Source organism: Macaca fascicularis, chromosome 9 (genome assembly GCF_037993035.2).
Source record: "Macaca fascicularis isolate 582-1 chromosome 9, T2T-MFA8v1.1".
Taxonomy (NCBI): domain Eukaryota; kingdom Metazoa; phylum Chordata; class Mammalia; order Primates; family Cercopithecidae; genus Macaca; species Macaca fascicularis.
The window spans coordinates 84,517,767-84,533,042 of NC_088383.1; the positions used below are offsets into that span (position 1 = coordinate 84,517,767).

The 15,276-nt window shown below is 42.9% G+C and overlaps 1 protein-coding gene across 11 annotated transcripts in view; it reads right to left on the reverse strand.

The window, feature by feature from the left end:
• Window positions 1-1,000: 1,000 nt before the first annotated feature.
• ARID5B (AT-rich interaction domain 5B) overlaps window positions 1,001-15,276 on the reverse strand; it is a 189,374-nt gene continuing 175,098 nt past the window's right edge. For all 11 annotated transcript variants that reach the window (XM_074002061.1, XM_015456304.4, XM_045361137.3 and 8 more), the window contains 2 exons: window positions 8,780-8,978; window positions 1,001-3,822 (listed from right to left, as the gene is read on the reverse strand). In XM_074002061.1, coding sequence (XP_073858162.1) covers window positions 1,657-3,822; window positions 8,780-8,978 — 2,365 coding nt within the window. In that variant the 3' untranslated portion in view covers window positions 1,001-1,656. The remainder of the gene's footprint in view (window positions 3,823-8,779; window positions 8,979-15,276) is intronic.

Below are 15,276 nucleotides of genomic sequence, written 5' to 3' on the forward strand. Positions count from 1 at the left end.
ATCCATTGACTTTTAATTAATACAGTTAGAAAATGTGTCCACCTTCATGTTACATCTCGGTAGCAAATGGAATACAGTGGCAAGAATGACAACGGACATTCTCCACATCTTTTCACTGCCTGAGCAGCTTGACCATTTACTTCCAACAATAAAAGAAACCAGAAAGTGGACTGTGTTGCCAGGTGGTTAAAAACATGACCCAAACCACCTTACAAGTTTGTGTGTGTGCACACACAAAACTCACACCCCATAAACCCAAAGAGGATGACTTTTCTTTTGAAAAGGCTAATCCAGTATGTCAGTTATCCTCAAAGATGTGGCCTGGGAGATTCTTCTTGGGAATGACAGGAAACCAACTGGATGAAAACAACGTGACTACTTATTACTCAAAAGACCGAGGCTAGAGAAGCTATCAGGACTGCAGCTGCTCCTCTTCTGGCCAGTTGAGCTCCATCCTCTTCCCAACCCCCTTTCCCAGATCATTTAAAGGAATCAGTGCCAACACCAATGTAAATCATTTTGGCTCCTGTTCTAATTTCTGAAATTCCTAAAATATCTGTGCAGCCCACAAATATGTCCTCTAGACTCTGTTGTTATTCGGCAGCTTGCTGCCAGTGAGGTTTTTGTTTTTATGATTCCTCTGGTATGTAGGACAGTTTCACAGCCTAGATAAGGTAAGTACAACGCTCAACATTTTCACAGAACCCAATACTTCAAAGCAAAGCATTTGGCTGGGTAAGCAGTGTATAAGCTCTTTCAACTATGCCATTTATGAGGAACAAAATCCTTAAGTTGCGGATCTACAAAGGAACGTTCTTTGCACTATTGTGTGCTTGACTGTTTCTTTTTCATTTGTTCCACTAGAATCAGTTGCTTCAATTTGTAAACAATAACTTTACCACCCAAAGCTGCTCAAAATAAGATGTGGAAAAATTACAAACACACATCAACAACTAGGACAGTCAGTCAGCCTCGAAAACAAAACAAAAACAAAAAGACCTGCAAACAAAAGCAATACCATTTAATAATAATAATAAAAAAAAGAGACGAGAAGGAACTGGGAGAAAATGGAACTACCTGTATATAAATTAGGTGAGCAAACAGTGATACGGGTAGTTTTAAGAAGCAAATATATACAGTCAATTTAACAGTGTTTACTTCTCTGGATTGTTTAATAGTGTCAAAATGAAAGATCTATTGAAGTTTCACTATACATTGCATTGATTGAACCTTGGAGAGTTTTATGAAAAAGAGGGGCATCCCTTGGCATCTATTTGCCAGTCTTCCTTGCCCGTTCCTTTGAAATGCCTGCCTCTTATTTGCCCAGATTGTTTCCTGACCATCCGAACTCAGATGGGGTCCTCTAAGTTCTTCCTGGATATTCACAAATCCCTTCACAAGGCCCACGTGCGAAGTGAATGATCTGGAAGTGCCTGGGCATCTGTGTTGGAAGGGAGTCAAGACTGACCAGCCAAGGCTAGAGCTGTCCCACAAAAATCAGGCATGTTCACCTCCCCTTTGGGCCCCTAAAACTGGGACTGACCGTAGCCTCAGATTAGAAGAAATACTGCCTTCTAACTCTATAAGCCAGCACTCCTGGGTAAGGAGTGAAGCTCTGTTGGCCATGCCGCTTTGGACTGCTGGGCAGAGCTGAGCCTACAGTTTTGTACTGGGGTGCACGGATGACAGCTGGGAAGATGGAAAGGCAGCTTGAGGATTTATAGCAGCTAAAGGGTAAATGCTGTTATGCAAAAGGTCCCCATATGAACTTCCTACAGGTGTAGCCGCAGCCAAGTGTCTGTACAGCTGCTGAGAATTTGTCGGTGATGTAAAAATTCCTCTTTGCATCACAAGCGAGTGGAAAGCCAGGGGCTGCATGAGCGGAGAAAGCACAGTCTGGTTTTTCAAGTACTGCAGAGAATGAGAATACCCAGCCGGGAGCCTGGAGTTGAGGCCCGAGTTACACAGGCTCCCGGAATACAGACCTGGGAAGATAGGGGAGGAGAGGGGAAGCTTGTGGCCTTCTGATGCGCCCCCGGAATGCCCACCGTGCGCTGCCTTGCTGCCTTCACTCTCCTGCTCAGAGGCCTTCTCCTTCCCAGAGACCTCCTTGGATGGGTCTAAGGGGGACACTGCCCGGGCCTTTTTCCCTGCAATCACAAGGTCCAAATCCTCCAGGCTGCGCTTGATTGGCCGCGCCGCCCCAATGTTCTGCGGGCTCATTTTCCGGTGCAGGATTGGGTGGACCATGCCTTCCATCTTCCTGAAATTCTCCAGTCTCACATGGTGAGGTTTTCCTGATCTTGAAAGTGATTCAGAATATTTTTTAGGGCCGGACATGGTCATGGGTGATACCCGACAGGCTTTGGGGTGACAGTCTCGACTCTGGCTGCCTAAGACCTGGAACTGGGAGACGCCTTTGCTCTCCTGGGGCCCTGTGGTGGAGTGAGCCAGGCCCAGGACCTTGCCGGTAGGTTTGTGCGGGTTCTTGGGAAGGCTCAGATCTGTAGGCTGATCATCCGTAGGGGCTTCTGCTGCCGCCGACTTTTTGTCTTGCAGGTGCAGGGACGTGAGATAATTTACATGGAGTTTTTCTTGGTGTCTGTGGGAAGGAAAAGAACTGTTTTCCGATTCCCTGTACATGTCCCTGGAAGGGTATTTGGATGTCTGTTCATTATGAAGATGGTGCTCGGTGTGTCTGTAGAGGCTATGGAGATGAGGGGACGAGTAGAAGTCGGCCAGGAAGCTAGGCATGTGGGAATGGGGAAGGGCCCTTTTCTCTAGGAGTTTATCCTTGCCCTCGTGAATTTCTTGCTTCAGGACGTAGGAGTCAGCAAGGGGGTTAAGGTGATGCTTGGAGAAGTTGCAGCGGTGGGGATCTGATCGACTCAGTTTCTCATGCTTAAAGATGTCATTGATGGTCTTTCTCTCTTCCGAGGGCTTGCTTCTGAAACTCTGGACGTGCTGAATCACCGATGGCCGGCTGACCGCCATATGGTCAGTGCTTTGGCCATGGTGGGCTTGGGACAAACTGGAACACAAGTCATCCCTAGCAATCAGTTTCTTTTTGCTGATCAAAGGGGGTGGGGAGCCATAAGGGTAGCTACTGGAGAGGCTGGCCCCACTTACTTGGGACAAAAGCTTTTTCTTGGCCAGCGGGGACATGATGCCTGGGTTGCCCCTAGAGTACAGCAGGGGTGTGTAATTAAGTCCATGGTTCTCGTTCATGGGCCCAGTCAGGTCTTTGTCTTTGAACATGTCAAACGACTGGACCACAAGGACCTTTGGGGTCTGCTTGAGCGCATTATGGATGTCGTCACTGCCCAGCTGGTCCACCTTCACGGTGCAGTTGGCGATGTAATCCGCCATGGCGGGCAGTTTGTCATCCTCCGTCTCATTCTGGTTTGCCAGTGGTGGCTGTGTGGTGGGGAAGCTGGGGAAGGATGCTTCTTGCGGTTCATTTTCAGGGCTCTCTGTAAAACAACACAGTTTGGATTCTTGTTTTGAGTCCACCAGGGCACTAGGAGAGGTAAGTGGCTGTTTGTTGGCCCCAGGGACCAAGGCTGAATCTTTTTCAGGGGCCAGAGGAGCACTTGGGAGTGGAGGTGTGGGCCCCTTCTCTCCTGCCTCCTCTGCCACCTTCTCACTGTTGGAACCTTGGTCTGTTTCGTTGTCCTTCTCTGGGTCTACTCTGGACGCCAGGGGCCTCGCTGAAAATTCCTGATACCCTTCTATTTTTTTCTTCATGTCTGCTGCTGGGATAGGCTCAGGGATGCTTTTCTGGCTTAAAGTCTCTTGTTCTTTTTCTTGCTCTGATGAAACCTGGTAACATATTTCAAAAGACAGTCAGAAGAAAACCAAACACACTGACACGTTTTGCTATGAAATGAAATATTCCACACAGCAGTTTTACTTGAAAACAGGCTTGTCAATCAGCTCATGAAGTTTCTGTAAAGCTTTATTACTCCCCAATCATGGCTCTAAACAAAGAAATCTAAATTACAGAAACATTAGGGGAAATATGCATATTCGCTTCAGTCCCTTATGAGACACCTATCAAAATAGCAGTGTTATGTACTGATGGTATACAATCGTATCACTCCTTGATTCTAATATATAGTTTAATTCTAAGGTTGTCTTCTTGTCAAATCAGTCAATTATCCAAATGGGTTTTAAATTACATGTTGTGTTTTATGATACTCCTGAGAAAGATTTTTTTAAAGCATTTCTCTTTCAAAAATTCAACCAACCCCATGTTAACAACAAACAATGAACCTATTGCAACTCCTTGCTTTTCTTTAAGAGGGCAAACCCCTTCCCAATGTATTCAATATGATGTACTGAAGATTAGCAATGCGTAAGTGTTAATAATTTCTACTCAGGCCAGATGACACGCAGATAATGCTAAAATATTGACAAAGTATGAAGATTTCTTGGCAGCCTGTCTACCTGAGGGACAGAGGAGACTAAGTCCTTCTAGGTTGAAGCAAACTACATTTCTATTAAAGCCCAAAATGAAGTTGTCAAAATTCAGACAGTCTGTGCCACCACAAATATAGCTTTGCTGTTCAATGAAATAAATTATAGTCAATGAGACTCCTTATGTGACCCTACTGACAGAAGTTGTGGGTACCAATTCGATCCATCTGCATTATGTAGCCATGTAAACTTTGACCTTAAGAGGTCATTTTAACTTTCTATCTGTGACCCAGCTGACTGACAAGCCCTTTCAAAACTGCTGTCATTCTGCCCTGACATGTCTTAGCAGAGCAGTCACAAAACAGTTGTACTGAGCTGGTCTTTTTCCCCTCCTTTTTCCATCTCATCCCTTGAACTTTGTTCTTCTCTGTTAAGAAAAGAGGTGCCTGTAATCTCAGCACTTAGGGAGGCCAAGGTGGGCGGATCACCTGAGGTCAGGAGTTCAAGACCAGCCTGGTCCACATAGTGAAGCCTCATCTCTAGTAAAAAACCAAAAATTAGCTGGGCGTGGTGGTGGGCGCCTGTAATCTCAACTACTCAGGAGGCTGAGGCAGGAGAATCGCTTGAACTCCAGAGGTGGAGGATGCAGTGAGCCGAGATCACGCCATTGCACTCCAGTTTGGGCAACAAGAGTGAAACTCTCTCAAAACAAAGAAAGAAAGAAAGAAAGAAAAAGAAAGAAAGAAAGAGAGAAAGAGAGAGAGAGAGAAGTGTCTGCTACATTAACATCTTTGGGTAAGATTGAGGATGCTGGTTTAGGAATACGTGCTAACAAAAGTTTTAAGAAATCACACCTATTTCATAGGTGTGTTTCCTCAAATCCTTTAAAAAAACTCCTGAATTTTAGGGATGTGTTATACCTAAGAGTCTTCGCTTATCATCATTATTTTTCTTTATTTTTGTACTAGTAGCTGCCTTTTCCAGTACAAATATCATTTCTTGTTCTACATTAATAATCATCATTGGTCTCTTGAGCTTATATATGACATAAAAATACAGAAAAATGAGTATGGCAAGGGAAAAAGGCAAATTGCTTCTAATTGTTATATTCTTATGGGGCTATAGTCTGAGGCAGGGCAATGGGGGATACTCAGTCCCATTGAAGTTTCTATGATGTAGACCTGCAGTTATATTGCAGTCCCATGCTTCGGGCTGTAAAACCGGTTTAGGAAGTCTTTGAAAGCTAGAAAGAAAAAAGTAAAGGACTTTTTTTCTAGGAAGACATTTTACGATCTGCTTAGTATGTTAAATGTTAGCTTCCCACCATGCAACTTGCAATCCCATTATCTGAATATAGTGGATTCAACTAGAGGGAATTTATCACCCTTTCTATCTCCACTGAGTTCACTGCTTCATATTGAAAACACCAAAAAGTAAAAGCAATGAAAACAATAAAATCCAAACCAAAAACCTCAAATAGCGTTAATGAGAAGAAATACACCTGGCTAATAACATGGTTCTATGTTGCAGGTGGGAAGTGATTCGTATTACAAGGTCAGCCTTGGAGAGAGTGGAAGATTCCATGAGGTTTAGATAACCTCGTCATGACAACCTTTGAAACTTGAGACACTTACAGCTCCCTGAAGGGAACAGTTGTAGCCTATAGGAAACAGAAAGCCTAACAGCTTTAAGGGTTTCTATGGACTCCAGTGAGTAAGGCTCCACTCTTGGGAATGGTCATCTCCCAAGCTGACAGGCTCAGTGCATAGGCTAAGGATTCCTCCTACCATTCACAAACCAACCATTTCAAACTGAATCCCCAAAGTGGAGACATTCAAGGGTCAGCTATCCCCTTGGTCCTCAGTCTGTCCCCTAGTGCTTTGTGTACATATGGCAGCTAATAGAACACACTCATCTGAAACCCTATAATAAATCACCAGGCCAAAAGTATCAAGGGAAAATGGAATGTAAGCATGCACTTGGAATTTCCTTGCTTTTGGCCATTTATGTTCCAAGTTTGCAGATGTTGAGAAATCTGCATCATCTGGCCAGGGACAGTGGCTCACACCTGTAATCCCAGCACGTTGGGAGGCCAACGAAGGTGGATCATTTGAGGTTAGGAGTTCGAGACCAGCCTGCCCAACATAGTGAAACGCCGTCTCTACTAAAGATACAACAATATTAGCAGGGCGTGGTGGCGTATGCCTGTAGTCCTAGCTACTCAGGAGGCTGAGGCAGGAGAATCACTTGAACCTGGGAGGCGGAGGTTGCAGTGAACTGAGATCACACCACTGCGCTCCAGCCTGGGCAACAGAGAGAGACTCTGTCTCAAAAAAAAAAAAAAAAAAAATCTGCATCATCTTCCTCCTCCCCCTTTTTAGTTACTAGAGCTTAAAATAATTATGAAAGTTAATAAAAACAAAAAACATAAATTTCTCCTCTTGGTATCAATACTATTTTCTTACGTAAGAGTCAGTTGGGTAAGTTGATGTCTAGATGGGAGGTTGGTGCGTGTTGTACATGTGTGATTTAAACCAGTGTTTAATTATGAAGCCTTTTATGTGTTCATTATAAACCTGATTTTTTAGGGGGTATTTAATATCAGCACCAAAATTCCCTCTGGGGTTGAATCCTAGAACATACTGTCTCCAAATGCCGCTAAGGTGTTTTTTTTTTTTTTTTTTTATGGGCAGCAACGTGTTTTATTATTCATGTTGAAACAGAGCCCAGATCAGCCTACAAGACTGGCTGTATGCTGGTGGTAATGGCTTCTACCAAAAGGCTGTTAGGTGCTGTGGGTGGCTGGGGCTTGTTTTAAAAAGTTCAGAAACTACCTGTTAATATGAAAAATAATAGTGGTTTCAGAGGAACCATTTCAAAATTCCCCTATAAATAATATGCACTTAAGATTTTTCTTTTTTTCTTTTCTTTTTTTTTTTTTTTTTGAGATGCAATCTCGCACTGTCACCCAGGCTGGAGTTCAGTGGCGAGATCTCGGGTCACTGCAACCTCCGCCTCCCAGGTTCACGCCATTCCGCTGCCTCAGCCTCCCGAGTAGCTGGGACTACCGGTGCCCGCCACCATGCCCAGCTAATTTTTTGTATTTTTAGTAAAGACGGGGTTTCACTGTATTAGCCAGGATGCTCTTGATCTCCTGACCTCATGATCCGCCTGCCTCGGCCTCCCAAAGTGCTGGGATTACAAGCGTGAGCCACCATGCCCCGGCCATGCTTAAGATTTTCCTAAATTGGTCTCAACCCAAGGCTGTTGCATAGAAATCAATTATGGGAGACAAACACATCTCTAAAGTTTTCAGGAGAGTCTTGCAGAGCTACAGCACCACGGTTCCAACGTCCCTCTTTCCTAGATCCCCAAACCATTTTTTTTGAGACATGGTCTTACTCTTGTCTCCTAGGCAAGAGTGCAGTGGTATAATCACGGCTCACTGCAGCCTTTACCTCCCAGGGCTCAGGTTATCCTCCCACCTCAGCCTCTCGAGTAGCTGGGACCACAGCGGGTCACCACCATGCCTAATATTTGTTTTTTGTTTTTTTTGTTTTTTTTTGAGATGGGGTCTCGCTCTGTCGCCCAGGCTGGAGTGCAGTGGTGCGACCTCTGCTCACTACAAGCTCTGCCTCCCAGCTTCACGCCATTCTCTTGCCTCAGCCACCTGAGAAGCTGGGACTACAGGCGCCCGCCACCATGCCCGGCTAATTTTTTGTATTTTTAGTAGAGACGGGGTTTCACTGTGTTAGCCAGGATGGTCTCCATCTCCTGACCTTGTGATCCGCCCACCTTGGCCTCCCAAAATGCTGGGATTACAGGCCTGAGCTTTGTTTGTAGAGATTGGGTTTCACCATGTTGCCCAGGCTCTTCTCGAATTCCTGGGCTCAAGCAATCCACCTGCCTTGGCCTCCCAGAGTGCTAGCATTACAGGTGTGAGCTACCATGTCCAGCCCCAAAATATGTTTTAAAGTCACACCAGCACCTCAGACAGACTGACTGTGGAATGGCCAAGAAGCCATGTTTTCACAGTAAAATTCTTTGATGTTAGTATAGCTCTGGCTCCTTCTCTCTCAGAGCCTGAGCATTTGCTATCAGTTTTCTACAGGATGTTTGCATCTTTCTAGAATCTATTCCTGGGCTATCCCATTCAATACTAGGCACTGCATTTCAACTCAGCAAGCTGAAAGGTTTTCAGGAATTGGGGAACTATGAGGCGAACTGTGAAGCTCAGATTTCTTGGCTTCTTCATCAAGCCGTCCAACTGTGCAGGGACACAGCTGTGTACTCAGGGCTCCAGAAGGACCTCGAGGCAGCACATGTCTTCCAGAGGTACTTCCGGAGCAAAGCAACTCACCTCTGCGGCATCCTGGGGCTTTGGGGCATTTTCTTTTTCTTTCTTGCTTTTAGGTATTTCATGTTTGATGCGTTTGGTTCCAGATACTTTTGCTTTATTCTCATTTTCCTGTGAACTGTTCTCCTGTTTCCGAGGTTTGATTGGAGGCAGGGGCTTATCTTCTTCTCCTTTAATAAACCTTTCATATGGTAGGATTAATCTAAAAGGTTAACAGAAGAGATGATGGGTCAGTTGAGTAATTCCAGTAGCATCAATGCTATGGGGGTTTACTTTATTTTCTCAATATAAACAAATTATTAAATGACTTCATCTCCAATGACACTGCTATACTTCTATAAACTTACTCCACACTTTAGTGTTCTGCTTCCTTGGTCAAAATCAGTACCTGGTAACTTTTTTTTTTTTTTTTTTTGAGACGGAGTCTCGCTCAGGGGCTCAGGCTGGAGTGCTGTGGCGCAATCTCGGCTCACTGCAAGCTCCGCCTCCCAGGTTCACGCCATTCTCCTGCCTCAGCCTCCTGAGTAACTGGGACTACAGGCGCCCGCCACCACGCCCGGCTAATTTTTTTGTATTTTTAGGGGAGATGGGGTATCACCGTGTTAGCCAGGATGGTCTCCATCTTCTGACCTCGTGATCTGCCCGCCTCGGCTGCCCAAAGTGCTGGGATTACAGGCGTGAGCCACCTTGCATGGCCTGTACCTGGTAACTTAATACTTCTCAGTAAGACCTCTTTTTGGTTTTGTGGGTCTATAGACCAAGATACCAATGGAAGCATCTAACATTAACAATATCATCATCACTCCCCATGGCACCTGGCTAAGTGCTAACAAAACTGCAACAATAATGCTAGCTGCTTTACCAGTCCATCAACAACTATTTATTGAGCACATACTATCGGCAGTGTTCTAGACACTGAGACACAGCTGTGAACCAAACATTCAAAGTTTCTGAGCTCATGAAGCTTATATTCTCATAGGTACTACCATGTGCCAGGTACATTTAAAGATGATTTTATGTAAATTCCACAATATCCCTATGGCGTATTACTATTATTCTCTTTTTAACATATGAGGCAACTGAGACCTAAAAAAGGTTAAACAGTTTGCCTGAGAGTCATACCATTTGTTAGAGGTGAGATTTGAACCTAGTACTGCCCATCTGAAAAGGTTTTATCTTCATTCATGTCAAGACAGAGATGAAACATCTAAGATAAAAAGGTCAATGACAGGCAAGCACAGCATGGCCAAGGGACAGTTTAGTCTTATCCCACAGCTGAGTGGGGCAGGGGACTCCACTAGGAGTTCTGTTTTAGGGTGCTAAGTAAAAAACAGCCCCAGCGAGAAGGAAGGCAGACAGACTATGCAAGCCACAAAAACCAGAGGGTTGAAAATTTCAAGCGTTTTAATTATATAACTTTTTAAACAAACTGCATAAAATTGCTCTAAAAAGAGAAACATCAAACAGCTCTAGTTTTAATCTGTTTTCCCTTTGCGATGCAGCTCTTTATCTGAAAGGGAAAAATAGCTGATGTAATTAAAAGGGATGGATTGCATTACAATCTCAGTTTCAACTTCAGTGATTAAAGTTTTTATAATGCATTTGGTATGATTAATGACTCACTGTGGGATTAATATAAGACTCAGCCTTAAAAATATGAACTTTAATACAGCAAACATAATTTGTTTTAAATAAGACAAGTTGACTCAATGAAGAAAATGTACTTGGCTTATAAACATAGTAAGTCTGTTGAAATATTGGAGATCCTCATTATTTTTAAACTAAGATTCCCAGGCAAAAACTTCCTTGGTCTGGATATTGGTGTGCTATCCTAAAATTGGTTTCTATCTATGTTATTTGGATCTCAACTTCTTAACCATACGTGATTGTTCAGGTTTGACAGTACAGATGTGGGGACATTTGTGATCCTCATATTTTACTCTTTAATAAAATACCGATAAAATTATGGGAAAATCAGATCCCAATTTATAGCATATTAGAAACAAAATTCATTTACTGAGCATGCTTGGACAAGGTATGAGCAAGGAGGCGTGAATACTACTTTGGAGCCCTACATCTGGCAGTTGGCCAGCCATGAAGATCAACAGAGCCCATGGCGAATAGCGATCTTCAGATCCCATTACAAACTGAGTTTAAACATGTTACAGCTGCTAAAACTGGAAACTGCCCTCCCTATGCAGACTTACTAAAATAATATATGGCTGCCAAATACCTGCTTCCCACTGTAATATTACAGTTAATGTTTATATAATAAAAAGCATAACTAAGCAGAAAAAGAGAGAAAAAAGCAATCCTGTTCATACTTGAATTTATTCTATCTCATCTGTGAAGTCCCCAACATTCCCCCCAATTCCCTTTTTCTGCCTGGTTCTGCCAGGGACTTTATCCTCTTCAATACTGGCAGGTTGGGGATTTTTGTCCGGGAGCAAAATGCATTGAATATTTTAAACTGAAAAGATATTTTAAATTGACTTTAATGAAAACATATTTTATTGTTGGGACAGATAGGTTTGTTTTACTTTTGTTTTGTTGCCATGGGAACTCAAAGAGCACTGAAGTCTGGGTATTCCAATGATTGCGATTTGCTGGTACCACCCTTCCCCCAACTTCATTTTCTGATGGAGATGGTGACACCACGAGGGACCCTCTTTACTGAGAAGAATGACAGTATTACCTCTGAGTGTGGGAAGGGGGAGGAGGGAAAGCAGAGAACTGGCTAGAAGAGACACCCCATGGACCCTGCAAGGACCCCTCACTCTGGGTTCTGAGAGCCTTGGGCCAGCCTGGCTCTCTAGATGGGTGCTAAGGAGACTTTAATTTCCTTTTCTAATTTTGCAAGTTCACAAAGCAGGGCACCATTTTCATTTCAGTTCCTTTTTTTTTTTTTTTTTTTTTTCATGTTTTCTTTCCTTTTTTTTCTTTTCTCCCCTTCACTCAACTCAGCAGCTGGCTGGCTGACAGCAGTAAAAAATACATTTCACTTTGCTGGTCAAAGGCCTAAAGCCAGAAGCAGGAAATCTGGAATTAAATGTTTCTTGTATCTGGAAAGAGGCATGACTAAGGTAAAACTGAATCCAAACACAAGCCCTGCTTGTTCAAGGCTTCCAGAGAGAGTATATGAGAGTGTGTGACTGTGTGTGTGTGTGAGAGAGAGAGAGAGTGTATGTATGTGTAAAGGTCAGTTGAGTGTTTTTTCCCCCCTCTAAATCATTGAAAGATAATTATAGTGGCTTGGGGGAAAAAAAAGGCTCCTAAAATAAAACAAGCAAGGCAGAAGCTAAAAGGAAGCAAGTAGAAATATGACCAGCTAAGCTTTGAAGAACAGGGCACGGTCTCGCACGGCACACAATCGCTGCTTCATATAGTGATTTCCGTTTGGTGCAATTTTCACTGAATGTTTTTTCAGTTATCCTGTCATGGTACAACACAATTACCCCACAGGATATGATCTTATCATATGATTATTAGAAGTTTTTACAGTACAAGAGGACAAAAGCTATTATAGCTTTCTGAACATTTAAACGTTCAGTGTACATGTGGTACCATTAAACACAGGTTAGCCTTAGATTAGGTCAACATTGCCTTATGTAGAAAGCTGAGTAGGTTTGTATTATATAAAGGTAAAACGCACCATGCCTGTGCCTTGAGGATGATTATTTCTCAAATAGTTGTAGCGCAGCAAAGATTTTATCAGTTTCTAACTGTACAGATAAAAGCAAACATGCACTCCAGCCCCCAAGAATTCATTACACAGGAGAAATAGTTTCAATGGACTGCAACTCTAAAAATGGGGGTTGGCTTTTAGGTGGGTGGAAGTAATGGGGAAGAGAAGCAATATATTCATTAGAAAATCCAGAGAGATTTCCCCTTCCTGATCTACATCTAGTCTGGGGATTGAAAGCTGGACAGATAAATGGGCCTTTATTATTATCCAGATTTCACATTTCAGATTAGCAAAATGCTTATTTATGATGCCCTTAATGGATCTGAAATAGGTAAGCCATTATGTATTAAAAAATAACATCTTTCCATAGGCATAAGATTTGTAGCAGCATGGGATTTTATTTTTCCCTAGGAATAATACAAGAATAACATTTTCCACCCCAAAGCAGAAACAGTAGGGGGGCCTTTTGCTATCACGGAGATTCTTATTAAATTCAGTCACTGTGAAAAGCAAGATTTCTTTTCCCCCTCCTCATTCTTCTTTCTAAAAAAAAGGACTTAAAAATCAACCCAAGTTAAAATTAACAAATCAATAGCATTATAACCTTGATTTATTAGCATCTGAGCCACTAAATTATCATCATACATAAAATTGCTGGTTTGAAAAGATTTCGGCTTTGCTAAATCTCAAGTTAAATAATGGTGCTCAGTATACTAGGTTTTTAGATCTGCCTCATCTGATATTATGAAAAATTCAATACATTTCTCTACAGCAGAAGTCAGGGGTCAGCAAATCTATTACTGTAATGTAAGTAATCTGGCAACCTGCCAACTCTTTCTCCCTTTTATTATTATTTTTTTTAAACACTAAGGCAGATAATTTTATATTTACAAAGTCTAAAATCCTCCAGGGCCTTGCCTCTCTTTCTCAACAAAAAGCAGTAGCCTTGCATTAGAGAAGTGTATATCATACATGTCCTCATCATTTGCATTTTGTACAAAAGAAGAAAAGACCCTTCATCTTTATTACACAACATTCCCTTCCCTCCCCTCAGAAGCAGAGGAAAAATAATGTCAAACCTCATCTGAACAAGTAACCACTAATGTCTCCTGTACTGATTAATGCTTGCATGGAATGACCGAACTTTTGGGTCAAAATATTTAGCAAACAGTACTTAATAGGAAAAATGAGAATCCATCTATTTACAGAGCTTGAAAAGTGGTATTACAATAATGTCTGGAACTGATTGAATCCAGAGAGTGGGGGCAAGAAGTGATGAACCTTCAGGGTTGTATTTGAATCCCAAAGTCACCCCAGTTACTACATAGGCACTTTCATGGTATCAAATCAGTGAGAAATTCCAGACCTAAAGGTTTGCTGGTGTCCTTGCAGCAGAATATTTTCTAGGGGCAGAGGGAAATAACACTGGCGCATGTCAGGTCAAAGATGCCACTACTGGCCAGGTGTGGTGGCTCATGCCTGTAATCCCAGCACTTTGGGCAGGCCGAGGCAGGTGGATCACTTGGGGTCAGGAGTTCGAGACCAGCCCATCTCTACTAAAAATACAATAATTAGCCAGGCATGGTGGTGCGTGCCTGTAATCCCAGCCACTCGGGTGGCTGAGGAAGGAGAATCACTTGAACCCTAGTGGCAGAGGTAAAAGTGAGCCGAGATCGTGCCACTGCACTCCAGCCTGGGTGACAGAGTAAGACTCTGTCTCAAAAAAAAAAAAAAGGGGTACTACTACTCTAGTACTATTAGGCTTTTTTTGTAGTAACAACAAAATGACATATTGGTTCAACTGGGACTTCAGACCTGATCTCACCCCAAATGGAGTCATTACACCTCTGAGTTGATTGCAGGCTTGATAAATTTCTATGACTTGGCCAGACATTTCCCTTTGCAGCCAGAAATTGAAAATACAACCTCACTGTGAAGTATGGGAAGGAATCTTTCACCAAATATGGAGCCAATAGAAGGTGTGTTTTTCCTTTCGGAAGATGAGGTACACATGCTTGTTACAGTTCCAATAAGCATAGAGAGTTTTTCTAATCTCACATACTGTTCACCTCTCAGGTGCTAGACCATGATAATAAAAGTGGAAGAAGAGCTTTTGGGGGTAGGGAACCAAACCAACAGCCAAAGACACAAATGTGCTATGTAAATGAGCAGAGAAATGAGAATGTTTCCTTGGTGGGCATAACCCTGGTTGAGCACACTAGCTACAGTGATGCTTTGTTCCTGTTCTTTTAACAGCTAAGCTCCATCTGAGAGAGATGTGAGCCACAGATGAAGATCTCCATTTTATAGTGCGAACTTCAGTGGAGCAGAAAAAAATAGCGTGCCGAGTGTGACAAGCTCTCCCCATAACCAAGAGAGCTGAGAAAGAGGCCTCCAGTGTCACCTCCCCACAGGCAAGCATGTGAACTCAAAGTCTGGGGCTCCAAACCACGGACTAAGAAGCCACCCTGACATGAAGAACGAACCTATAGCGGGGCCCATCTGAGCCAACAAAATGGCAGCAGAGTGCAACACAGAGTCTGTGTGAAAGACTCACCCTGCCCAAGAGCCACCAAAGCCAAACTGCCCCACAGACTTTAAAAATGAAGTAGGTCTAACTAGCATCACCTGTATTCTATGCTAAGACACCTAAAATGTATGGAGTCCACTATTAACAACGATGAAATATATCCATGTGTCACCACAAAATGTCTCTTTTCTGGGAAAATGATCTGCTCACAGGGGCTTCATTACCTACTCAACAGGCAGCAGATGGACAAGAAAACTTTTTGAAGGCTTTAATGCTTTCTCCATT